Source organism: Pseudorca crassidens, chromosome 4 (genome assembly GCF_039906515.1).
Source record: "Pseudorca crassidens isolate mPseCra1 chromosome 4, mPseCra1.hap1, whole genome shotgun sequence".
NCBI classification, from domain to species: Eukaryota; Metazoa; Chordata; class Mammalia; order Artiodactyla; family Delphinidae; genus Pseudorca; species Pseudorca crassidens.
The window spans coordinates 124,856,221-124,883,692 of NC_090299.1; the positions used below are offsets into that span (position 1 = coordinate 124,856,221).

Consider the following 27,472-nt stretch of genomic DNA (forward strand, 5'->3'; position numbering starts at 1 on the left):
CCTTGCACACCCCGAAACAATGGTCTCTTACCTCTTAGGCCGTTCCAGACTTTTTCCCGGACTCCCTTCTAGCTAGCTGTGGCACACTAGCCCCCTTCGGGCTGTGTTCACGCAGCCAACCCCAGTCCTCTCCCTGGGATCTGACCTCGGAAGCCCGAGCCTCAGCTCCCAGCCCCCACCCACCCCAGTGGGTGAGCAGACAAGCCTCTCGGGCTGGTGAGTGCTGGTCGGCACCGATCCTCTGTGCGGGAATCTCTCCGCTTTGCCCTCCGCACCCCTGTTGCTGTGCTCTCCTCTGTGGCTCCGAAGCTTCCCCCCCGCCACACCCCTCATCTCCACCAGTGAAGGGGCTTCCTAGTGTGTAGAAACTTTTCCTCCTTTACAGCTCCCTCCCAGAGTTGCAGGTCCCATCCCTATTCTTTTGTCTCTGTTTTTTCTTTTGACCTGCCCAGGTACGTGGGGAGTTTCTTGCCTTTTGGGAAGTCTGAGGTCTTCTGCCAGCATTCATTAGGTGTTCTGTAGGAGTTGTTCCACATGTAGACGTATTTTTGATGTATTTGTGGGGAGGAATGTGATCTCCACGTCTTACTCCTCCGCCATCTTGAAGGTCCTCCCCTCGAGAACATTTAAAAGCAAGTTGTTTTCTCATAATTCTTTAGACAATTAGTACAGCAAATTTTATTTTTTTGGATTTTTTAAATTTATTTTTGGCTGCATTGGGTCTTCGTTGCTGCATGCAGGCTTTCTCTAGTTGTGGCGAGCGGGGACTACTCTTCGTTGCAGTGCACGGGCTTTTCATTGCGGTGGCTTCCCTTTTTGCAGAGCGTGAGCTCTAGGCGTGCAGGCTCAGTAGTTCTGGCACATGGGCCCTAGAGCACACGGACTTCAGTAGTTGCAGCACACGGGCTCAGTAGTTTTGGCTTGCGGGCTCTAGAGCGCAGGTTCAGTTGTTGTGGCACATGGGCTTAGTTGCTCCGTGGCATGTGGGATCTTCCCAGGCCAGGGCTCGAACCCATGTCCCCTGCATTGGTAGGTGGATTCTTAACCACTGTGCCACCAGGGAAGTCCAGTACAGTAAATTTGGTTTTTACTTCTCTTTAACATTGTCTGAGGCAGAAAGAATAGAGGGAGGCTGAAACTCAGAGTAATTGTAATATCGTATGTTAGTGCCAGTAGTAAAGATTTGGTAGGAAAGTTTTGAAACTGATAGCAAATACAGTTGTATATGTCTGTCAGGAGTGTATTACTCCAATGAGCATAATCTAAATATAGCTATGTGTGAGTTGTCTGAAGGGGAGTAACCAAGAGTTATAAAAACATAACAGTGTATAAAAATATTATTTTAATTTGTAAAACACTACGGGGTTTTTTTGTTTTGTTTTGTTTTGTTTTTATGGTACGCAGGCCTCTCACTGTTGTGGCCTCTCCTGTTGCGGAGCACAGGCTCCGACGTGCAGGCTCAGCGGCCATAGCTCACGGGCCCAGCCGCTCCGCGGCATGTGGGATCTTCCCAGTCTGGGGCACGAACCCGCGTCCCCTGCATCAGCAGGCGGACTCTCAACCACTGCGCCACCAGGGAAGCCCCAACACTACGTTTTCATACACTTCCCTACTTGATTTTTCAGTGTTACAATAAATGAAATTTTGGATGAATTTTATTTAATAAGTCCTGCAGATACATCTGATATTATCATAAGAGAGAAGCCAAGAGGGCCAGAACTGTTTACCTTAGGCCCTAGAGATTAGAAAAAGCGTGAGTATGTATGCACATGAATGCACATACAGTGGGTTCCAGAGCAGTTCCTGGGTGATCACACAGCTTTCTCTGTGAGCCTCTGCTTTCCTTTCATTTCCTTTAGTGCTTTTGCACAGCCCAGTTGCATCCTTGCCTTTGTCTAACAAGATTCTGCCACTCCATTCCTGCCAACAGCAGAGCAAGTGTCCCAGTCCTTCACCTGCAGCATCCCAGGGTTACACTGTAGGCATCCCCTGGAATGCCATGAAACTTAGTTTAGGGGTATGGTTTCTCTATAAAATACTACCTGGAAGAATCATATTGGTTTTAGTCTGTTGATGGTTTTATTAACTGATGGCTCTAAGCCAAGTAGTGAGAAGATTGAACGGAGTTTCTATGAAGAATGAGGAGGAGAGAAAGTCAAGGGTACCAAATTCTAGTGGGTTCTCGCTTCTTAGGAGCTTATGTGGTAGTGTTAGACTGAAGAACTGGTCGTATGTTTCTTTTGACAGTGTTATATAGCCTACAGATCAGTGACAGGACAGCTGGGTTGTCGGCCTGCTCACTGTTACCTTGTTAAAAGTATTTGCGGGCTTCCCTGGTGGCGCAGTGGTTGAGGGTCTGCCTGCTAATGCAGGGGACGCGGGTTCGAGCCCTGGTCTGGGAATATCCCACATGCCGCGGAGCGGCTGGGCCCGTGAGCCACAACTACTGAGCCTGCGCTTCTGGAGCCTGTGCTCCGCAACAAGAGAGGCCGCAATTGTGAGAGGTCCGCGCACCGCGATGAAGAGTGGCCCCCTGCTTGCCACAACTAGAGAAAGCCCTTGCACAGAAATGAGGGCCCAACACAGCGAAAAATAAATAAATAAATAAACAAAAACAAACAAACAAACAAAGCCAAGCATTTAAAAAAAAAGTATTTGGGATTTTAATAAGCTGCGTGAGATAGAATGATAATAAATATTACCTGAAGCTCATGTGGCTTTATGTAATACAACTTTTACATTTAAATGTATTCTCCTATGTGTCAGGGTCCCCCAGATCCCCATGTTTGACGATTTGCTAGGAGGACTCACAGGATTTAGCATATAGTTGTGTTCGTGGCTGTGATTTATTATAGCAAAAGTATGCGAAGCAAAAATCAGCAAAGGAAAAAGGTGCCCGGGGCAAAGTCTGGAGGAAACCAGCACAAGTTTCTAGGAGTCCTCTCCCAGTGGAGTCACACAGGGTGTACCTAACTCCACTCAGATGTGAAATGTCAATCGGGGAAGCTCATTAGAGACTCAATACCCAAGGGTTTTTGTTGGGGGCTGGTTACATGGACACCTCTAGGAATTTGGGCATGTACCAAAATTCCAGATTTCCCAGAAGGAAAGCAGGTGTTCAGCATAAACCATATTCTTTTGTTTTATCTGTTCTAGAAATGGTGCGAAGCTTCCCAAAATGCAGGTTCCTAGGTGCCAGCAAGGACCAACCTTGTAACTCAGGCCTGCTGTGTTTACTCTTTTCTACACACTTATAAATTGGATTAATAGTCCTGAAATCCTGAGAAGGGTATATTGAGAAAGCACCTTTATTTATTATCCTGACAAAGCTCCAGGAACTATTAGAAAGCTGAGTTCTGTACCGCTATATGTGAGAGAACTGAAGTGCCAGTTCCTAGGGAATCTATGTATATCAAACACCAGTTCCCCAGGGCTTCCCTGGTGGCGCAGGGGTTGAGAGTCCGCCTGCCGATGCAGGGGACATGGGTTCGTGCCCCGGTCCGGGAAGATCCCACGTGCCGCGGAGCGGCTGGGCCCCTGAGCCATGGCCGCTGAGCCTGCGCGTCCGGAGCCTGTGCTCCGCAACGGGAGAGGCCACAACAGTGAGAGGCCTGCGTACTGGAAAAAAAAAAAAAAAAAAAAAAAAAAAACAACCAGTTCCCCAGAATTTTATTATTACGATTATTAAGCAATGCATATATTGCTGTGGAGGAAAAAGAACTTGGAATGGACAAGAAAAGAAAGGAACAGCATTGTGGTGCAAAACTCCTTGCTCTGAACCTGTCAGCTTCTTCCCCTGGGGACCTGTTTCTTCTGACTAGGATGTCCTTTCCCCAGATCTCTGCATGGCTCGCTCCTTCACTGTTCCTTCAGGTCTTTGCTGAAATGCCACTTTGCTCACTGAGCACTCTGCTGACCACACAGTTTGAAATTGAAAATCTCCCTCCCCCACATACCCACACCAGATAATTACTATGTCCCTTCCTTCCCATAAGCTGTCTCCTCTCTGCTTTCATATTCTTACTGCTTTGTACCCTTCAGTAAGGAAACTGCAGCACAGAGAAAATCTTCAAGATGGTGACTGAGTTGGACCATCCCTGTGTGTGTCTTAATTCCCCACGCAGCACTGCCTCTCAACTAAGAACGCTCGTCTGTCTCTAAATCATTGTTCTCCTAGGAGCTGGCCTGGGTATTTTCCCCCTTTTGAGACTGTTTTCCTGTCTGTGGATAAAACAGGAACCTGACAAATCATCCTCTTGTTTTATTATAAGTTTTTCATGTGAAATGGAAGCAGAGAGTGTTCATTTGAATGGGAAAAATTCCTCTCTCTCCTTTAAATGCCCGAACCAGTAAAAGTTGGCTTTAGCCTCCTTTAGTATGTTACGGTCATCCTCTCTCCAAGTGTTTTGCACACAGATTTTAATTAGCTGTCACTAATTAAATCTGGTCATCTTTGTTTTCTTCTTTTTAAAATAAGTTGGGAGTGCACTATCTCTGGGTTAAGGATGTAGTTTGGATGTAAAGTTATTGCTTGTTAAAATGGGAGCAATGAAGCCCATTAATCTGGAGCTAATATATTAGAAAACACATTTAATTATTTGGATGGGGGAGGGTTGGATACACCACCTATTAGGAAGCCGCATGCCTTACTACAATGCATACAGGCTTTTGGTTTCAAACCCATCTGACCATTACTAGCATTAAGACCTGGCTAGCGCATTTATTTTCTTCTCAGCGTCAGTTTCTTCATCTGTAAAATGGGTAGGATATTATCTAGTATAGTGCTGTCCGATATGGTAGCCAATAGCCACATGTGGCTACTGAGCAGTTGAAATGTGGCTAATGCAACTGAGGGACTGAAATTTTAACTTTATTTAATTTTAATTAAGATTTAAGTTTAAATTGCCACATGTGGCTACTAGCCAGTAGACTCAACAGACCTAGCACTTAGATTGAGGTTGGTTTGGAGAAATGTATATGAATAAAGTGCCTTAACTTAATGCGCGGCCCATAGACGGTTCTCAACAAGTGCTGGCTTGCTGTTATAATTATTTAGTATTATTTTTAATCTCTATAAAACATTTGGTAAAAAGTAACCGATGCCTACTAGCTCATCAGTTTTCTGAGCTTTGCCAGAATACCTTTCTCATTTGCTTAGCTCTCCATTCTTTGTGTGCATCTTTTTTTTTTTTTTTTTTTTGTGGTACGCGGGCCTCTCACCACTGCGGCCTCTCCCATTGCGGAGCACAGGCTCCGGACGCGCAGGCTCAGCGGCCATGGCTCACGGGCCCAGCCGCTCCGCGGCATGTGGGATCCTCCTGGACCGGAGCACGAACCTGCGTCCCCTGCATCGGCAGGCGGACTCCCAACCACTGCACCACCAGGGAAGCCCCTGTGTGCATCTTTTACAATAACCATTTTCCTAATAGGGAACCAAGCTGTAATCATTTCATCCCTTGAAACCCCGGAAGACTAGAAATTATTGATTAATTAATTACTGCTATTTTTCCAGGTTCACATGAGGAGGATCCACAAAGCCCACCTCCTCTCCCTACTGAAAAACCCATTGGAAACACCTTCAGCACAGTATCCGGAAAACTCGGTAATGCTAACAGAACTAGAAACTTGGTAAGTGGTCATTATAGGTAATCTTAGGTTGAAGACTAAGCTATGCACTAATTTTAAGTAATCAGCTGATGTCTAAATTATTTTACTATTGGCCAGATAAAACCAATTTCTAAGCTCCATGTACTTATTTAATATTTTTTTAATTCCTATAAAATAAAAGAATTAGGCTAATTCATTGTACTTCATCATAAAATAATTTGCCCCATACCGATATTATGGCATTGTCTTTTAAATAGCACTAATAATGAGAAAGTTATTGAAAATCTCTAAAACCCTTTAAATTTTGTGGAAAGATTTAGTTCAATTATCAGGTTTTATTTAAAATACCAAATTAGGGACTTCCCTGGTGGTTCAGTGGTAAAGAATCTGCCTTACAATGCAGAGGACGCAGGTTCGATCCCTGGTCAGGGCACTAAAATCCCACATGCCGCGTACGGGGCAACTAAGCCCGCGCACCACAAATACTGAGCCTACGCACCTCATCCAGAGCCCATGTGCCTTAAACTACAGAGTCCACGTGCCCTGGAACCCGTGCACCACAACTACAGAGCCCATGCTCCCTGGAGGCTGCGTGCCACAACTAGAGAAAAGAAAACCCACACACCTCAACTAGAGAGCGGCCCGTGCGCCACAACAAAAGATCCCACATGCCTCAGTGAAGATCCTGCATGCCACAACTAAGACCTCATGCAGCCAAAAATAAAATAAATAATAAATAGATCTTTAAAAAAATAAAATACTGAAATAGTGACATAATTTTAAGATAATTATCATAAGAATTTGTTCATCTGAAATTTAGGAGAGAATTATTTTTTAAATTTAAAAAGTAGTGCTTTATCATGTACTTGTTAACAGATGGTGGTAAAAAGTTTTTTTTTTTAATTTCAACCTCGATACTGTTTTTCTATACTTTTTCAAATTCCCATATGATAGATTATCTTTAAGGTTTGTTTCAAAAGAAACCAGTTCTTAAAGTCTTTGAGCAAAATTTTCAGTTCAAACTTCATAATAGTTTTACACTTGTGCATTAACTATGCTATTATACATGCAAACCCATCTAATCATCTAGTGAAGAGAAATTTCTTCGAAGGAGACATTAAATTGAATTAGCCAATGTCAAGTTAATGAGATTTTTCTGTGGGCTGAATTAAAATTTAGTGATCACTTGCATTTCAAAATACTTGGTAATAAATTTTTATTAAAACTGGGCTAGAGACTTCCCTGGCAGTCCGGTGGTTAAGACTCCACGCTTCCAGTGTAGGGGGTGCGGGTTTGATCCCTGGTCAGGGAACTAAGATTCCACATGCCGTGCAGCAGAGCCAAAAAAATTTTTAAAAAAACGGCCAAGATGACCCAAAAGAGGATGATAGGGCTCCCACCATACTATTGTTGAATGGGAAAATCCCAAATTTCCATAGAGGAAAAGTTACTTGAGAAGGTTACTGGCTTCTACTCTAAAGGGTTGTAAGGAGGAATGAGAGGATGAGGAGTAGGCATACAAAAGCATTCACTGAGTCATGTCATGGGCTTTGTAAACCCATAAAGCTCTATTAAAATATTAAGTATTGGGCTTCTCTGGTGGCGCAGTGGTTGAGAGTCCGCCTGCCGATGCAGGGGACACGGGTTCGTGCCCCGGTCTGGGAAGATCCCACATGCCGCGGAGCGGCTGGGCCCGTGAGCCGTGGCCGCTGAGCCTGCGCATCCGGAGCCTGTGCTCCGCAACGGGAGAGGCCACAACAGTGAGAGGCCCGCGTACCGGGGGGGGGGGGCGGGAATTAAGTATTATTCCATTTGGTGTTAAGCAGTCCACAAAGCAACTCAAACATTTTAGAAAAAACAAGGAAAGGAAGTTAGAATAAACTAAGCCATCTGGAGAGGGACCATATTCATAACTGTTTGTATCTCGCATAAACAACATGAGGGAAATCCTGTCCTGCGCTGTTTACAAAGGGTGGGGGCCGGAGGGGGGCGTGGTCAAAGCACTCTGTGCTGTACTGTAATGAATACATACCATAATAGACACACTGTATCTGAAGGAAGAAGAGGAGAGAAAAAGACCCCAAGTTAAATGATTTGGCTGAAGTCATGCACTTAGATTTCCAGGGCCCAAAAGTCAAAACTGTGCCTCAGAAATTCCTTTGGTTTTGAGAATTACAGTTACTGAGTGAATTTTAGATCAGAGGCCAGAATGGCTTCAGGTGTTGGGGAGGGTCTCTAGAAAGAGTGCTTCACCACTCTGATGACCCATGAGGAAAGGCACGGTCTTTGAAAGTTGTGTCTTCTGATGAGACACAGGACAAAGACCCTTGACTATTTCTCCTGCCTTGAGTGCCAGGGAACTTTCCATCGCAGGACAAGGTGGCTGTAGTTGCAGAATCCCACTTTCTTCACTTAAACGATGAGGGAATCCAGGGTGAGGAACCACAGGAGCCACTGGCACTATTCTCTCAGCAGGAGCAGACGCTTCTGTGGAAACCCAAGGCTGCCAGAGCCGCCCGCGAAGTGTCTGCCAGCCGGTGCCAGAGGAGAGTCAGGGGACGCTGCCCAGAAGGTGGAAGGAGTCACAGCTGCAGCATAGGAGATGGCTAATGAATTCAGAACATGAGAAGTGGTACCAATTCCTGGAGAAAAAAGAGAAGGCACATCTTCAGAGGCTGCTCAGTGATTCCAACAGACAAGAATATGGTTTTGGAAGAAATACCTGTTTTTTGAAAAAACAAACAAAAAAACAGGGAATTATTTTGAAATTAGAATATAGGAAACCATTCCAAAGAACATGAACAAAAAGATGGCTGCGGGCTTCCCTGGTGGCGCAGTGGTTGAGAATCCGCCTGCCGATTCAGGGGACACGGGTTCGTGCCCGGTCTGGGAAGATCCCACATGCCGCGGAGCGGCTGGGCCCGTGAGCCATGGCTCCTGAGCCTGCGCGTCCGGAGCCTGTGCTCCGCAACGGGAGAGGCCACAGCAGTGAGAGGCCCGTGTACCACAAAAAAAAAAAAAAAAAAGATGGCATCTGCAGGGCAGTACAAGCCAAAAAACCAACTTCACCAGGAGCTAAAATGCTTACCGGAACACATCAGAAGCCAAAGTTCAGGGATGTCAGAGCTAGAGAAAAACTACAAAAAGCAGGTACAGAGGAGCTCCATTCATGTGTGGACTATTGAAGAGCAGGAAATCCCTAATCAGTAATCTTCCAAAGACTGTCAGCAGAACCTGCACACAAACCTGGACTTTAGCAAACACGAGACAGTGGCTCCTACAGGAACCAAGCCCCTACTCTCAGTATTTGACGTGTCAGGTGCAGCAGTGCCTTTTGGAATGTGCCTAACATTCCCGGGGGATTTGAGTGTGCTGCCTTTTTTGCTGATTTATTTTTGCTCATTGTAGAAAATTGAGAAATTAAAAATATATTTAAGATTTCCCATAAAAGTAAAACCAATCAGAGAAAACTATATTTGGTACAAGATTTGCATTTTATGGTATGTGTTTATTAAAGTACACCATCTGTAACTTTCCATGTCAGATTTATATATCTATATTTTTAAAAATCTGCCCTTAATTATTAAGGTGTCTAACAACTGTAATTTTGAGGAAAGCTATAAAAGTTCCTACCTATCTGCTAGAGTGTTTTTCTCTTGGCTTGTTTGTTTTAATTTTAAAGGCAGCCAAAGAAATAAATGAGTTTTTCAAGTATCATAGCAGTTATTTGTCAGGGGGCACATAGGCAACAGTGTATTTATAAGGCATGGATGATAGCCTGGAATATTGCAGGGTTTATGAGCTGGTGACTTGCCTCACTACATTAACTGAGTTCATTAGTGAAACCAAGTTTTAAGGGCAAGCTTAATTTGTTTTTCAAAATGGGATTATAAAACACTGAAACATATTCACGCGATCGCAGTTATTAGCAATTAATCATTTGGTATTTAAGGAAAACTTGTAAACATTCAGTTTGAATTAAAAACCATAGAAGTGAGTTTTAACTCATTTGTAAGATAAGAAGGGGGAAAACAGCCTGAATTAGCCCAAAGATTTCCAAGCTATAGTTAAACCTCTTTTACAGAAAAAGGCAGTATATGGGCTTCCCTGGTGGTGCAGTGGTTAAGAATCCGCCTGCCAATGCAGGGGACACGGGTTTGAGTCCTGGTCCGGGAAGATCCCACATGCCACGGAGCAGCTAAGCCCATGTGCCACAACTACTGAGCCTGCGCTGTAGAACCCACGAACCACAACAACTGAGCCCACGTGCCACAACTACTGAGCCCGCGCACCTAGAGCCCATGCTCCACAACAAGAGAAGCCACTGCAATGGGAAGCCCGCGCACCGCAACGAAGAGTAGCCCCCGCTCGCCACAACTAGAGAAAGCCCATGCGCAGCAGCAAAGACCCAACGCAGCCAAAAATAAATAAATAAATAAGATAAATAAATTTTTTTTAAAAAGGCAGTATAATTTTAAAGAGCTGGTATTTTTCCCTCTCAGGTGGTCTTGGAGAAATATTATTTCCTGGAGGTCAGTGATGAGGGCTTAGAAAGTAGGAAAGGTGAAAAAAGAGAATCAGAATTAGAAGGATTTAGTGAAGACTTTTCCCTAAAAAACAGAAGTCTTGGCTTTAAGATCCTTTGACTTCTCATTCAACAGAATATCTGAAAATGTTTTCCATGTATTATACTCATTTCCCAATCCCTGGACCATAACATGTTCGGAAAACCTATTTAATTAGCACAGTTTGAACCCCTTCTGAAAAAATCTTCTTGTTGATCCCCATACTTCCAATTTCTCTCATCTACTTTCAGACCAAAACATTCCAACTCTCCCTATCTTTTGTTTTTCGCACTATCCCCCTTTTCTTTTTCCTACAAAATTCTTCTCAGTACATCCAACCCCTTTGCTGTAGTGGTACAAGCTAAGCTGTCTGCTTTCTTGGGCCTTTTCTGTTCTTCCTCACATGCCTTCCTTTCAGGCCACCCCTTAAGCTTCTGTTGTGTTCCACCTCCTTCCAGTTCAAAACCCACCACACAATGTGGAAACCATCCAGTATGAGAGATCTGCCTGTTCTAAGCAAAACAAACTGATCACCACCTCACTTACTATGTGTTTAAACTTAGGAGCACTGCATATGTTAAATGTTGTCATGGGATAGATAGCTGCCATATTTTTTAAAAATTCCCTACAATGTCTGCTTAAATTGCTGCTGTGTAACCCAACATGATTTAAACAGCATCCTTAATTCCTCAGAACATGCTGGATGTGTAACCATGCAGTGCAGTTGGTTGGGCTGGTGTCCACAGTAGCAGGACACCCCCCTCCCTGCGCCAGCCTCTTCCTCTGTTTTCACTTGCATTGTGACATGGACAATGTAGGTAGGAATGAGAAATGAGTTAATATTGCTTAAGACTAAAAAATTCTTTTAATCTCCTTTCTGTAATTCAGCTACATTTCCACTTTATAGATCCAGCCCAAAGTCTGTCCATAATTCCTCTTGAAAAGCTCTTGTTTCAGATTCATCTTAACTAAAAATCATTCTCTGATACTTGCAGGAATCTGACCATGCTGGTCAGTCAGGAGGTTCTGTGCGAGGACCCCCAAAGTTGCCACCGAGGTAAGTAAGCATGGGAAAACTTCTAAAAAGTCAGTTAGAGAAAAACTAATGACTCCGAGACTGGACTCTCTTTTCTATCATGAAAACTGAGTGTTGCTGGCCTTCGATCTTCTTTTAGAGATACATTTAACTCACAAATTCACCCAGGCCACTAGCCCACAGTCTGCTTCTGACAGCAGGTGTAGGAGTCTCTGCTCCTTTTTTAACACAATCCAAAAACTGACAGAGCACAAACATGGATATCTATTACTTTTCCTCAAACAAATGAACAAGACTCCTTTCTGAACCTAAAACTCCACTTCTGGAACACACACGCGCGTATACACACACACACACATACATACATACACACACTCGCTCGCTCTCTCCCTGTTCCCAGAAACCAGCCTGGTTTTTGGCATTTCCAAAGGGAGACAGGCCTCATGAGCTCAGAGGTGACCAGCCCTCCTGAGTTCCAGGGCTATTTAGACAAAAAACTGTGATGTTATCATAAGACATTACTATGTTCGACATTATTTTTATCATAGGGATTAAGGAAAGGCTTTCAAAGTAATAATTGTCCTGTCCCATTTTCAGAACTAGCTTTCTTTATATTAATCTAAATTAGTGTTTTAATAATGATTCCTATAACATGAATATTAGGGGAGTTTGACGTACCTTTTCTAATTATGTACAAGACTCCATCACGTATACCTGATATCTTACTATAAGCTTTTCATCTCAGACTTTGGTAGAAAGTCCTTAGTTTTCTGAAACAGTCATGGTGTGTTTAAGAGCAAATGGAGCCTTAAAGAGCTCATGATAGTAAATGCTTGTTTGTCTTGAACTAATGAATATGTAGTACAAGATAAGAGGAAGCTGGAACATCATGGCATTTCTTCAAATAATATAATGTTTAATGCAGCAGTCATTTGCTAAAAAATAGCATAGCCTGCATGTTTCATTAAATGGTATTTACACTAGCAAAACGCTGTGTGTGTGTGTGTGTGTGTGTGTGTGTGTGTGTGTAAGAAAGGACAAAACAGAACCTACTATCGATCAAACACTGACTCACAGCTACCACGTTGATTTTCAGACCTGTGAATGGAAAAGGCGTACTAGCTCGACAGCCTCCTCCCAAGGGGGCCCCTGAGAGACCACCTCCCCCAAAACTTCCTGCAACCAGAGCAGCAGATAAAAAGCTGCCTTTTAATCGGTCTTCTTCTGACATGGATCTTCAGAAAAAAACAAGTAACCTGGCATCTGGACTCTCAAAAGCCAAGAGTCAAGTCCTTAAAAATCAAGACCCGGTGCTGCCCCCTCGCCCCAAACCAGGACACCCTCTCTACAGGAAATACATGGTAAATTTAGCTTTTAAAAATGTTTGTGGTCGGGCTTCCCTGGTGGCGCAGTGGTTGAGAGTCCGCCTGCCGATGCAGGGGACACGGGTTCGTGCCCCGGTCCGGGAGGATCCCACATGCCGCGGAGCGGCTGGGCCCGTGGGCCATGGCCGCTGGGCCTGCGGGCCCAGAGCCTGTGCTCCGCGGCGGGAGAGGCTACGGCAGTGGGAGGCCCGCGTACCGTAAAAAAAAAAAAAAAAAAATGTTTGTGGTCAAGAGGTTTGTCCTAAAGTATACGTAAGATCCTTATTCCTTAGAAAAAGATGATGAGACAACTGTGGAATTGCCCCTTGACACTGAGTGCTTTAGACAAGTAGGCCATGTTTAAACCTAGGTCTTTTAAAACAGGGTTTCATTATTAGGAGAAATATAGGAAAAGGAAGTAGGGCAGACAAGGATTGCAACCTGCTGTCTGGCTTGACCAAACAGAAACTCTGAAAAACCTGACCCAGTAGGTTACACTGATGGGAGTATCTCTGCCAGATATTATATTCATATCTTGATATAGTTTATATCTTATAGCTGCCTTGCCCACAGAGTAAAATTTGAAGTAGAAAGTTCTTATTAAAATGGATGGTTTTTCCCTCATTTTCCACTTTTGTAAACCTGATTATCATGGTCCATTTAATAGTTACCAGTTAGAAGTTTTCATCAGTAATTGAGATAGTTGAGATATTAATTTTGTTCCCTTTGAATGTTTTTCTCATCATATGACCTTTGTCTTCGGAGTTGATGTGCTCTCTCTATTTTGGTCAGGTTAACCTGATGAAATCTAGAACAAATTAAGATAATAAGGAGAGCAGGGGTGTTGGCACTTTTTAAAACAATTGTACAACAGTAGGTCTTAACAAGAACAGCAATTATTCATTTCATATTGTTCTACATTTCCATCACTGAGCTGGAAATTGTTTTCACTTTAAGCAATTTAGGATTTTTTTCATCTTCCTAAGGGAAGGGTGTAGACAGATAAGAAGGAGGTAGGATATTCATATATATTCATATTCATTTAAACTGATAAAATTTTAATTGCTAAAACCCAGGGGTGTACTTTGGGATAGGATACTTAAAAATAATGAATAAATAAAAGCAGTAGCTGCTGTGTTGAATACTTATAAGCCAGGCATTCCTCGAAGCACTTTATGTATAAATAACTCATTTATTCCTCACACCAACCTGTGAAGTAGATACTATTATTATCTCTATTATACAGATGAAGAAAATAAGACTCAGAGAGATTAAGTAGCCTGTCCAGGGTCACACATCCAGTAATGGTAGAGCCAAGATTTGAGCACAGACTGACTGGCTCTGAGCCCATGCTCTTTACCATTAGGCCATACTAAGAAAATAGTGTTAGTGGGGCTTCCCCAGCGGTCCAGTGGTTAGGACTCTGCGCTTCCACTGCAGGGGGCACTGGTTCGATCCCTGGTCGGGGAACTAAGATCCCGCAAGCCATGCTGTGCAGCCAAAAACAACCCAGAAAGTAGTGTTACTAACTGTAAAGTCTCTGCTTGCATTGGCTGTCCCGTGTCAAGAGCCTCATTTGGGGGAATGAGATTTTGCTTATAGGTCTTAGCATAGCGGTATAATGTCAACAAAGCATTTGAACAACTCAAAGAAATTAATAAATTAATAAATTCAAAATGACGGTGTATTAGTGTGTCTCTTTACGAAATAATTCCTTAAATCCCTCATTGTTTCTGGTGGCCGCCCCACCATTAAATTACTAACCAGGGTAACCTGGGTACCTTGGGCACCCTGGTGCTCTGACAGAGATGCTGGGGAGCAGCCCCCCAGGGCCACACCCTCGTACTCTACATCTTTGCTCCTGAGTGCAGCCTCCCTTTCCTTTTTGGAAGCGAGCTTGTGTGATCCCATGTCCTGGGCATGCCTTTTATATTGCATAGGCCCTCCGACCCGCGCTCAACAGCCAGAATTTACCAAGGCGGGGAACAGAGTTCTCTGGCCAGAGTAAAAGCCATTCTAAGATCAGACAGGGCTGAGTGGACCAGGAATGACTGAGGTCAGGCAATGAGATGGGTTTAAGTAGATGCTTGTACCAGAGCGACTGCAGGAGCAGATGAGATTGAAGGCGGATGGAAGCGGCCAGTCCAACCCCGCAGGGGAGGCACCAGTCCCCTATCAGCCGCCCCTGAACTGAAGGCCGTGGGGTCAGGTGCTGAGTATTTACCCTTCCGACGCCCTGGGGACTTGGTGGACCTTGTCCTGTAGAGCAGAACTTCCTGGATGTGGTTGTTAAGGGAACTTTAGGCCACCTTCAGCTGCCAAGGTCCTGTGGGCTCAGCCCCAGGCCCCCGAGGACTCTGAGCAGCCTGAGAAACGGCAGCCCCACCAACTAGATCCCGAGCTTGAGGAAGCCGAGTGAAGAGCTTAACTGCGGGAGGTTATACTGCAGGCGAACGTGCCAAATCCCCGCGTGATCAGCCGCTTAGGACGAGGTTATTTGATCGTGAATAATCCTTTTATTGGTTTATGTTTAAGCTGTCTGTGCCTCACGGAATTGCCAGTGAAGACATTGTCCCGCAAAACCCTGGAGAACTTTCTTGTAAGGTAAAGTAGAGCTCTTTCTTTACTGACTAATGTAAAAAAAAAAAATCTCTGGCCTCTGTTACTGTTTTACACGTTATTATAAATGCTTTAGGCTCCAAAGATTAAAATGTGGAAAAAGTAATAATGTTTTATTAAATAATAATTGCTTCAGAGAGTGATATCGTACCTTCCAGCGTGGGGACGTCCTTGTGATACTGAAGCAGGTGGAAGGTAATTACTTGGAGTGCCGGAAGGGAGCCGCCGCTGGCAGAGTTCACCTGTCTCACATGAAGATCATCACCCCACTTGATGAACATCTCAGAAGCAGGCCGAACGTGAGGAATTAATATTGTACCGCCTTCATATCACACGTGGCAGCACATTCCATAGAACTATTAATTATAGCTCATTCTCAGGTTTTTATTAGCACGTTTATTTTAACCAGAGTAAAAATTACGGTAGCGTTTTATTCCATTTTAAGAGTAAATTACTTCTAAGAGACTTGCCACTACCATACTAATCACTTTGATACAGAGTGACTACCATGTGTTTTGCCTTTCTCGCATCGTGCTGACTTACAGCAGCCAGGACACTCAGTCATTAATTTTCAACCGTGAGAGCTGTTTATTTTTGAAGTAATGTAAACATGTTTACCAAAGTACTAGAGATTAGTTTTCTAACAGAATGGATAATTATTTTAAAGGCGGCCCTAGAAATGCTAAGCCTGACATTAAAAAATACTTCCCTTTAAGATTTAAGCTTAATATAAACCTCATTTCTCTGCTTATAGCCCATAAACATAATGAAATGAGATGTTCCAACAACCTGAAGTCACAATTTAGGCCTAACAATTTGTCGAGCCTGGGAGAATACAATGATTTTTTTTTAAACTTCACAGTTATTTAATCTGCACATGTTCCAGAGAACCCCCTCCACCCCTCCCAGCTCCCCTTCTCCAGCCCCTCAGTCCTGGAGTCCCTAAATAAGCCCAAGGAGCTGTCAGGGACTAGAGGAGGCTGGATTCTCAGGCAGAACACTAAGAAGGGCCCAGGGGCGTGGCCCAGCTCTGCCCAGCGCCGGGGCAGCAACAGCAGCTGTCTGACCCAGAGGAGCTGACTGTTAGTGGGTGCGGAGGGCCAGCTGCCCCGGGGGGATGGCCCAGAGCCATGAAGGTCACAGGGAGGGGCCTCCACTGGCCCCTGGAGTGCTCTGCGGCACAGGGCTGGGCTCCAGGGTAGCGGGAAGAGGCAGGTCGGAGAGGCAGGCCTAGGCAGACAGCAGCTCCCGCCGTGTCATGGGGAGCAAGGTCCGGAGGGGCCAGCAACACTGCCAAGAGCTCGTGGAGGCACTACGGGCGGAACACGGCAAAGGCCAGAAGACTGTGGAGCAGGGTGAAGCCGGCCAGACCCAGAGTGGCGGTCCAGGGAAAGAAGGGCCGGTACTGGATCTGGCAGTCCCAGAGCAGCAGCAGCTGGCCACCTGCGGCCAGCCCAGAGGGGACTGGCTCTGACCCCGGTGGGCAGGGTGAGTGTGGGGGACCCTCCCGAGTGGGCACGTGGCAATGGAGAATGCAGTTAGGAGGGAGGTGAAGGCTGCCCAGGGTCTGGGTGTCGTCTTCTAACAGCTGCCCTTGGTAGATGAGTCGCACGTGCTGTTCCCGGCCAGGAAATTGGGTCCTTTTCAGGGAGCCGATGGTGTCATGGGGCCAGGCCCTGGCCACCTGCTCTGAATCGTTGAGGAATTTCAGCCGAAGTACTGGGGGCTCCTGGGGGGCGTCTGGAGGCGGCGGCGTTGCTGGGAGCCCCACGCCAGGCTCTGGCTGTGCAGCCTGACCTCTGCGTCTCAGGCTGGGGGTCTCGGCTCCTGGGGCCTCCCCTCCGATGCTGTTGGTGACTGCCATGGCTCCTCTGGGCTGTGTCGGTGTCGGGGTCCCTGACGGCTGGGGCAGTGGGTCAGCGCCCTCGGCAGTGTGTGCTGAGGCACAGGCGAGAGCCGGAACCGGAAGGCAGGCACGCGCCGCGAAAAGGATGGTCACCTCATCACCCACCCCTTCGGTCAGGGCCACGGCACCTGCCTTGCCCGCTGCGCTACTGAGCTGGAGAGGCACAAAGAACCCGAGAGGGGCTGGCTCACCCGCCAGGAGCCCTCTGAACTTCGGGGGGCGTCTGACCCCACCCCACCCCAACTCTCCCACAGTCCTCATAGCTCTGCCCGCATACCCAAGCCCCGCCTTGGGACACGGACTGCTCTGACGCCCCACGTACCCCTTCCCATCACCAAATCCAAAGTCATTTTTTGTAACCTAAGATCTAGGTCTTTAACCAGCTCCCCAGTTCACCCAAACCCTATTCCAAGGTCAGGGCCTTGACCTTCTAAGCGACTCTCCCTTAAATTCAACCCCCACCAAACTGCACCCCAAAGCTTACCTGTTCTTCCCGCCCAGGTCATCCCAAAGTTCACCTACTCCTTCGTCTCGTTGACCCAAAGCTTATCTACTCTTCCGTCCCTAAAGTTTCTCCAAGGGGGAAAAAGGTGGTCTCTGCACACGCCCGCGCACGCGCGCACACACACCCCCACACCGCCCCGTTACCATTTACCCAAACCCCGACCCGCTTCCCAAGGCTTCCCCACACCAAACGTCAACCTGCGCCCTTTGGCAAACTGGAACCTCCGAGGGTTGCCACCCCCGCCCAACTCGGCGCCTCCTGGTCAGCTCACACCCCAGCCCGAGGCAGCCCGACCCCGCGCCTCCCCTGGAAGCCTCTCCACACCCAGCCTGCTGCAGGACCCCAGATCTCGCCTGGGAATCTGAGACTTCGCCCTCCCCGCCCCCGTCCTCCATCACCGCTCCCATCTTCCCGCCCCACACACCCATCCCCGAGAGGTGGGAGCGCCAATATAATGATTATTGAAGGTCGTCTGTTCAGCAAGAAAAATGCCATTGGACAATTTATAGAGTTATATATATTTATTTTTATTTTATTTATTTATTTATGGCTGAGTTGGGTCTTTATTGCTGGGTGCGGGCTTTCTCTAGTTGCGGCGAGCGGGGGCTACTCTTTGTTGCGGTGCGCGGGCTTCTCATCACAGTGGCTTCTCTTGTTGCGGAGCACAGGCTCCAGGCTCATGGGCTTCAGCAGCTGTGGCTCGCGGGCTTTAGAGCGCAGGCTCAGTAGTTGTGGCTCACGGGCTTAGTTGCTCCGCGGCATGTGGGATCTTCCCGGACCAGGGATCAAACCCGTGTCCCCTGCAGTGGTAGGTGGATTCTTAACCACTGTGCCACCAGGAAAGCCCTAGAGTTATACTTTTAAAAGAGCTTCTTAAGGTATCCAGTTAAATTTTCACCATCTATTAGGTAATGTAGCAAACATGAAAAATGAGACCTGTCATTTAAACCAAGTAAAGTACTTCGTTTGTCATTCAGCCTAGTTTTCATAACCTCGTCCAATTCTTTCTTCTTAGAAGGCAGCTTATCATTTGAGGTTTGCTAAGAAACTAAAAATTTGAATTTCGGAGAGCAGCAAAGCTATGTCTTACGCTAGCTGCGGCTGGGATACTGAGATTTCTGACTTGGGTCCACACGGGGAGGGTTCTTCTGTTAACTCGTTTTCTGTTTTGATGCAGCATAACATCTGTCACCGCTCTTCTTCCTCTCTCAGAGCACACTGATGGGTAACCATGGGAGTTGTACTGTCAAAAAGCTCTCCTCGATGAAAATAGAAGCTGAAAAACTTACAAGTTGTTCTTTTATAGAAGCCCACAGTTTCGTCCACTTGAAACATTATCATACTCAGGCTTGTGCTGTAGACTGGCAGAGAGGTGGCCGCTGAGGGCTGGCAGCTGGTGACACTGAAGTGGAGCCTCTCTTAGGCTCTGGGTCATGGCTAACAGGACATTTTTTTAGAAAAATAAAACTTACCTATTTGAAAGCTTAGTTTTAAGGTAAATATTTCTAAAAATGTGTTATGCTTTCCCCTACCTTAGTCAACAGAAGGCACTGCAGACTATCAGTTGAGGCTGGGCTGTCAGAGCTGGGAGGCGGGGGATCGTCACCTCACTTGGTTCTCAGTACAGACGCGGGTTTCAGTTTCCCTCCCACTACCTGAGGCGGTGATTTGACCTCTCTGAACTTCATTTTTTTAATATGTGAAATAATATGTATGATAATTCCTCACAGAGTTGATTATACAATTGATTTATCATTATGATTCCATTTATATTAAGTCCAGAATAGGTAAATCCAGAAGGTAGATTAGTGGTTGCCCAGGGCTGAGGGGAGGGTGAGTGGGGAGAGACTGCTGATGGGTGGGAGGCTTCCTGAGGGAGTGATAAAAATGTTCTAAAGTTAGATTGTGGTGATGGTCACACGATTCTGTGAATATACTAAACCTAGGTGCACTTTAAATGGGTGAATTTTGTGGTATATGAATTATATCTCAAAGGCGCTTAAAAAATTAAAGGAGCTAATTAATGCATATCAGGTGTTTAACACAGTGAGTAGTACATAGTGGGTGAACAGTGACTATCAGCTTTTTTTTTTTTTTTTTGGCGGCACTGCGCGGCATATGAGATCTTAGTTCCCCGACCAGGGATAGAACCCGTGCCCCCTGCAGTGGAAGTGCGGAGCCCTAACCACTGGACCGCCAGGGAAGTCCTGATGTTAGCTATTCTTTTTACTCATTAGTATTAACCATTATAGCCATACTGTCATACTAGAAAGAGCTTTGAAATATGTTGGATTTTCCTCCCAGATACCCACCCTAATGGTATGGTCTGAGTTGTACAGACCCCTGTGGGCAACCCTGTTCACCTGTGCCTCTCGCCCTTCATCTGCCAGGCCAAGGTGATGAGCAGCATTCCAGGGGTAGCCATGCATGGAAGGCAGAGAAGGGAAACTGGGAGGCCCAGGTTACTATCCCACCTCTTCTACCTTCTCAGGCTTGTGTTTAGATCTTGGTCCATCTGGAGGTTCATGTTTGTGTTTGGTGTGGGGTAGGCCTCTGACTTTACTTTTTCCAGCAGATGGAAAGCCATCTAGCCTAACACCCCTTAGTGAGTGGTCATTCCTTTTTCCACAGATGTAAATCAGAAAAAATGAAAACCACACATACACACATGTAATAATTGTGTAAATAATTTTTAAAGCCCTCTAGGCTTAAAATATCTCACAGTTCCTTTCCACAATCCCTGAAATTCCCATAATGCCCATTTATTTAGGGAAAAGCGCTGAGCATCCTCTAAGAAAATGTCAGTGTTGCTTTGGTAAACTAATACACTGAGCTGCCATTAACTGTTCCTCTGTTACCATTCAGCTGACATGAGAGAAGACAGCGTGCCTGTGCAGGTGCGTTTTGACTGATTCAGAAAAGAGTCGAGCAAAGGTGCTGCAGGGCAGAAGTGGAAGGAGTGGACCTCGATCCCTGCTGAACATCATGGCCAGGGGATGGGCGAGCCCTGAGGGGACAGGAGCCATTGAAGGAGGGAAGAGAAAAGAAAGGGCACAGGGCTTCCCTGGTGGCGCAGTCGTTGAGAGTCCGCCTGCCGATGCAGGGGACACGGGTTCGTGCCCCGGTCCGGGAAGATCCCGCATGCCGTGGAGCGGCTGGGCCCGTGAGCCATGGCCGCTGAGCCTGCGCGTCCGGAGCCTGTGCTCTGCAACGGGAGAGGCCACAACAGTGAGAGGCCTGTGTACCGCAAAAAAAAAAAAAAAAAAAGAAAGAAAGGGCACAAAATTTGCCTTCATTTATTCCACAGGTTTGCCAATGTTATAATTTCAAATAATATCCTTCAGTCAGATTTGATGATGATGATGTGGATAAGCCTGTCTCTTCATATAAAGAAACTAAGAATAACAGCTGCCTGTCAATAAGAAATGGTCACTCTTCAAATTCAGCTTCTCCTCTGGCCAGTCTAAGCACTTGGTTAGATGGGTAGAGAATACTGAATTCTCTTTGCTAGTTTACTTAGAATTACTGGTGAATAAACCGTTCAGATTAAATAGGAAATCTAGGCCAGGCATGAGAGGTAGCGTTGGCTTTCAAATTAGAGAAAGCATTCAGTTAAGTGGTAATAAACGAAATGGATTTTAACTTTTTGTGAATTATACTTTTGTGGAAGTCATTAGCTCTTTTCATTACAAAAGACGAGAGCATAAATTGCAGAACTTCTTTCTTTTCCCATCTTAATGAAGAGACTGCTTTTAAGGCTCTGTTCTTAAGGTTTAGTCCTGATCACAGTTTATGGGAAAAGTGACCCTTGAAAGGTAAAAAGGTCAAAAACCACTACTTCAGGATAGAATAGGTACTGCTTTAAAAAAAAAAAAAAATTAAGTAATTTCCTTTTGTTTTACTCTCTTGCTTTAAAAAATGCTAAGGGATATTATAATTGAGAGTTATTTCTGTTTTCCTCTGGCAAGGACACGTGCCTTTTCAACTTGGTAATGATTCCCTTGTGTGGCTCAACTGTGTGGTTTGCATCTTGCACTCATAATGTAATTGTGTCAAGAGGACCCTAATGAGGAAAAATAAAATGGTCTCAGAGTGAATAATAAATCCAGCGTCCATCCTGCACACTCCATTCACCGCCCTGTTTTCCCCCTAAGGATCCAAGCCACGCTCAGAAGCCTGTTGACAGTGGTGCCCCTCATGCTGTCGTTCTTCATGATTTTCCGGCAGGTAAGGACATAAGTAATAAAGTGGTAGAACCTTAGGATCTGGGATCAGGCATCCTCCCCAGGTTAACCTCTCAAGGACATCCTTCTCATTTTCTGCACCAGCAGAGCCCTGGACTGGAGAGGTCATCTCATCCATCACCCCACCTTCAGGAAAAGTCAACTCTACTCAGGCATTCCAGAAAGCTTAGCTGTAATAGCTTTGCCTTTGAAACTCCCTGTGACAGAGAGAGGAGGAGTGTTTCCCTTACAAACGAACAATTAGCAAATTGCCTACCAGTTGCAAACTTTTTCACTCTTTCAAAATGGGGTACCAAATACCAGTTATAATGAAATTAATTTGAAGTTAATAAGTGGAGTCCTTTTCTCCTAAGGGTTGTAAAACCAACACACATAGCTCAGCTATTACTTATGAAATGAGTATAAAATAAAAAATAGGGACTTCCCTGGTGGCGCAGTGGTTAAGAATCCGCCTGCCAATGCAGGGGACACGGGTTCGATCCCTGGTCCGGGAAGATCCCACATGCCGCGGAGCAACTAAGCCCATTTGCCACAACTACTGAGCCCACGTGCTGCAACTACTGAAGCCTATGCGCCTAGAGCCCGTGCACTGCAACAAAGAGTAGCCCCCCCAGCCACAACTAGAGAAAGCCTGCATGCAGCAACGAAGACCCAGCACAGCCAAAAATAAATAAATATAAATAAATAAATAAATAATATAAATTTTTGTAATCAATTTTTAAGTACCTTTTATATCCAAGGCTACAAATAAAATAAATTCCTGATTTATTTATAACCTGTTTTTTATCCACTTGGTAGACTGATTTTTATTTCACTGTGAGTAAATTTATTTGCAAAAGAGCTGTAGGACTCCCTTAGTTAATATTTTGAGATTGAAATGATTTTTAAGCATGGTTGAGAATAATATGAATATTATACCATGTCTATAAAACTCTTTTCATTGTTAAAATATGTATTCAGCAGAGGGTTTATATTGACACAGGAAAAATCCTTGGCCAGCACGATGTTTTGTGTGTGTGTGTGTGTGTTTTAACCATTTCCTATCAATCAGTGCCTGGTAAATATATCTAATTTGATCTTAAAAGAGGAGGCTCATAACAACGATATCCAGGAAAAAATAATATATTTTTAAAGTCAATTTGATTAGTATAACCTGTTCTCAGAATCAGTAGAACATACTGCCTCGGTGGACAGAACTAAATGCTACTTTAATCAGATCTGCAAGCAGGGTAATTCATCATACATAATTATTTTATGTTACAGAGCAAGTTGATGATTTGAACCTCACTTCAGGAGAAATTGTTTATCTTCTGGAAAAAATAGGTACAGATTGGTACAGGGGGAAATGTAGAAACCAGACTGGTGTATTTCCTGCCACCTACGTCAAAGTGATTGTAAGTAGATTGTGCTTGTTTAAATTGGTCATATATTCAGTGAATTCTGTGTAATTTGCAGTTTGGAAAAAAAATAACCAGAAGCCTAGATTCTTGGGTTCTGGTTCTCTCTCTTCCATTAATTCATTTGGTGTTTGAAAAATTCAGAAATAAAGGTTTGTTCAATTAGATACTAGTTAATTATTCATATATTATGGAGTATTAGCACTTAATGCTTAAATGCTATCTGAAATCCTAAGGTGAAAAACTACAGGTCCACTGGTGAATCAGCTATTTTTGGAGGGTTGATAAGCACTTGAGGGTATATGTTAATTCTTTGCAACATTCAGCAAACAAGAATTAAATGAGGGGCTTCCCTGGTGGCACAGTGGTTGAGAGTCCGCCTGCCGATGCAGGGCACACGGGTTCGTGCCCCGGTCCGGGAAGATCCCACATGCCGCGGAAAGGCTAGGCCCGTGAGCCATGGCCACTGAGCCTGCGGGTCCGGAGCCTGTGCTCCGCAACGGGAGAGGCCACAACAGTGAGAGGCCCGCGTACAGCAAAAAAAAAAAAAAAAAAAAGAATTAAATGATACTGGATTGTCCTGAAGGAATGTTTGTTCTCTGTTCCACTTCTCCTTTTCTTTGGAGTACATTTCGTTACTGGTTTCTTTCATCCTTTCCATTCCCGTTTATTTCAACCTTTAAAAAAATAGATTTGGGAATACCAAAGTACTTTCATTGGAGGTAATGGTCCATTAATGAGTTTTCACATAATAATTCCAAATCTGACTGGGAAACATATATTAAAGTGTCCGAATTTTATACACCCTCAAAGCCTAACTTGTGTAAGTAGAGCCCTGAGTGCTAAGCCCGGGTGGCTGAGAAACATGGGGATGAAATCAGACTGCCACTTGAACGTTTATATCAGTAGGAAGAGAATGACTCAGTCTCTAATATAACTTATTGATACTGGAACATATCAATAAACCAGGCTTAAATAGTTGAGCATTAACTGCTTGGCGGGGTGGGGGTAAGAAAATGATTTTCCGTTACATCAGAAACTTAGCAAACAAATATAACAGAAAACCTGTATTTTTCAAGTATGAATGAGGTTGAGTCTCTTGAATTACGAAATGTGGGTCTTAAAAATTGTCTGGTATATAAAAATACCCTGATTCTTTGGAGAAATCCAACCACATTCTCTAAATTAATATTAAAGAGTAATGTTAGTTTTAGCACTCTTCCTCATTTTTCTTCTGCCCAATGTAGCAGTACTTTAAAAAGCACAATTACCACACTGAAATCAATCATACTGAATTTGCCAGATTATTGGTGTAAGTGTTATTTCTAAGCCTACAAGTTTAAAAAATTGTTTTAAGACTTCGAACTTTTGAAATTCATTAAGAAGGGCACTGATTTATTTAATGTAAACCTCAAAGCCTTAAGTAGTTTTCAGACTTATAGTGCATTATGGTCAAATATTTCATCACAACCCAGTTCTCTGGAGCCTTGTAGATGAGTTATTATATAAAGTGCTCGCCTCTTAGTAGATGCTCACTGAGTACTAAGTCCTCTCTTCCTTCCCTACTCACGTTGAAGGGGAAAAAGTGTTCCAGGGTTGTGAAAATGGAGAGAATCCACAAGTTTGATTAAAAGATTTTATTTTAGGGTCATGAAAGTATTGCAGAGTTCTACCAACAGTTTGAATAGGTGTCTATGTAGTGCCTGATGCCTAGTTTCTATCCTAAGCCCTCCTCACCTGAAGTTTTCAACTTAGGGGATAAGGGGTAGAGTATACTCAGTCAGGGGTAGAACGACATTAATGTGCTTATTCCAGCAAATAAGAGGATTGATTGGTTATTCAAGGAAGGCTACATCACAAGTTATGCATATTTTTAAAAACCCAAATTCTGGATTTCATACCTTCGTAGCACCTGTGGTACATTTCGTCGGTTTAACACCTAGCTAAACTGGCTAACTTTAGTCATGAATTTGCTAATTACTTAGCTTAAATTTACCTTATTAAAATCTGAAAGAATACAGCTGTTGTCTTGATTTTTGTCTTTACTAGACTGATGTTCCAGGAGGAAATGGGAAAAGGGAATCCGTCACATCTCATTGTGTTAAGTAAGTTTTACTTGTGTTGTTTTGCACAAGATACAAAGGATGTGAGCATTTATGTCATACAGAATAAACACTTCAGATGTATGATTATTCAGATTCTCAATGTGTCTTTTTAATTATGAGGAAAACTACTTGTTTAAAAATTCTGGTGAAATTGCAACATGCTGATAGAAGCAACTCCCCATATCAATACAGGCCATATAGACAGGCACAAACAGTCTATCCCGGTGTGTCCCACAGCCTGGCCTCACCCAAGCAGAGAGGTTTCATCATCCAGGGCATTTTGTGTTGGCCTTCTGCTGTTTATCTACCAACAGATTTCTATAAGGTTCAAATATTTTTGTCATAGTGTTAGGGAACCGCTGACCGAAACCACCCACCTTGGCTAGGCACGATGGTAACCACTTCTACGAGCTGTCTCACAACAGGAGGTCCTGATAAGGAACTTGCTGCTAACCAGGAGAATTCAGGAGGGGCTGAAAAGAGGGAAGAGATACCAGCCCATAATATGTCTTGTAAAACTAACTAGAAGAATTCAGGAGGGGCCAAAGGGAGGGAGGATACACTAGCCCATAATATTGTCCTACCAAAGTCCCAGAATCCTTCACACTGGAATGGTGCGCTGAGGATGGGCGCACCACCAGGAAGGACCCTCAGTCAGACTAAATATGGGCCAACCAAGATGACTGGGAAGAGACAACCCGGAAACTAACCCCATTACCATAAAACCTGAGACTGCGAGCCACGTGGCAGAGCAGTTCTCCTGGGGTCTCTTACCCCACTGCTCTCCACCCAGGTGCCCCTTCCCAATAAAGTCTTTTGCTTTGTCAGTACGTGTGTCTCCTCGGACAATTCATTTCTGAGTGTTAGACAAGAGCCCACTCTTAGGCCCTGGAAGGGGTCCCCCCGCTTCCTGCAACAATAGAAAATATTTAAACCTGATAGAGGGACTTCCCTTGTGGTCCAGTAGCTAAGACTCCATGCTCCCAATGCAGGGGGCTCGGGGTCAATCCCTGGTCAGGGAACTAGATCCACATTCCGCAACTAAGAGTTCACATGCCGCAACTAAAAGATCCCGCATGCTACAACGAAGATCCCACATGCCACGACTAAGACCCGGTGCAGCCAAATAAATAAATATATATATTTTTAATGAACAAAAAAGTAAACCTAACAGAAATATGAACCCTACAAAAACTGCTAGGCATTTTGTATTGTTTTGTTTTTGTTTTTGAAAGTAAAGGAAGAGTTAATTTGGAGGGGTCGTCTTTATGTTTGAAGACCTTTCCGTGAATTTATGTACCCTTTTCTGCATCACTGTAACTCCTTTGTGATTTAAAACACTGCCACAATGCAACTTTATATTCCAGTTAAATGAGCAAATTAATAGAATTCAGTACCTGCTGAAGACTGTAAACCTGTTTTGAATCAGTCAGACATAAGAAGATATGCTCCCTGAGGACTTCAGAAAACAAATGCAAAGGTTATCACAAATAAGAAAACTTCTGATGCCACAATAGTTTAATTCTGTTTCAGGTTCAGTTTTTCTCCTATTTTTAAGCAGTGTTTACTGTGTCAGCAGGTTGAATTTAAAGTGGGCTTTCATGGCTGTTGATCCATTGACCTGACTTAAATCAGACTTTGATTGGAGCGAGTACCCACCTGTTCTCTTCAGGCAATTGCATCTCCTTAGTCATAGCTGTTGAAACTTCCTTTCCAAAGCCTAAAATCAAAAGTTTGGGAATCAGTCATGTCTTCTAGGGACACAATTTCATCTGTTTTTATCTTATTTTCAGTCAAAATTGTAGATCATTCTAATTCTCAGAAATGAAGGCTTTTTAAAGGAGATACAAAAATCATTTTTAAAACAACAGTGTAAGATATAAGATTAAATGTTATAAGATAATAAGCCGAGTTTCTGTTTTCTTCGAACCTTCTAGTTTTGAAGGCCATTCATCTATATACACAACTCACTGATTCAGCATACACTGAGCATCTACCCTGCCCAGCTGGTGCCCATTGCATTTCTGCCATGGAAGTTTGATGTCTTGCCCTGAGATTCTCAGGGTTAACACTCCTAAACTCAGTGCATTTATGACTGAGAGGGTTCAGACTTGGCCCTGGATT

General features: G+C 44.4%; 1 protein-coding gene and 1 pseudogene across 11 annotated transcripts in view; one reads left to right on the forward strand and one right to left on the reverse strand.

Moving 5' to 3' along the window:
- SH3D19 (SH3 domain containing 19) overlaps positions 1 to 27,472 on the forward strand; it is a 181,079-nt gene that overhangs the window by 143,702 nt on the left and 9,905 nt on the right. For 10 of the 11 annotated variants that reach the window (XM_067736688.1, XM_067736687.1, XM_067736689.1 and 7 more), the window contains 8 exons: positions 5,513 to 5,628; positions 11,168 to 11,229; positions 12,305 to 12,569; positions 15,108 to 15,176; positions 15,350 to 15,490; positions 21,757 to 21,829; positions 23,110 to 23,240; positions 25,293 to 25,348. In XM_067736688.1, coding sequence (XP_067592789.1) covers positions 5,513 to 5,628; positions 11,168 to 11,229; positions 12,305 to 12,569; positions 15,108 to 15,176; positions 15,350 to 15,490; positions 21,757 to 21,829; positions 23,110 to 23,240; positions 25,293 to 25,348 — 913 coding nt within the window. The remainder of the gene's footprint in view (positions 1 to 5,512; positions 5,629 to 11,167; positions 11,230 to 12,304; positions 12,570 to 15,107; positions 15,177 to 15,349; positions 15,491 to 21,756; positions 21,830 to 23,109; positions 23,241 to 25,292; positions 25,349 to 27,472) is intronic. The other variant, XM_067736691.1, reaches the window with a different exon arrangement.
- On the reverse strand, positions 16,034 to 17,358 carry LOC137224136 (transmembrane and ubiquitin-like domain-containing protein 1 pseudogene; annotated as a pseudogene).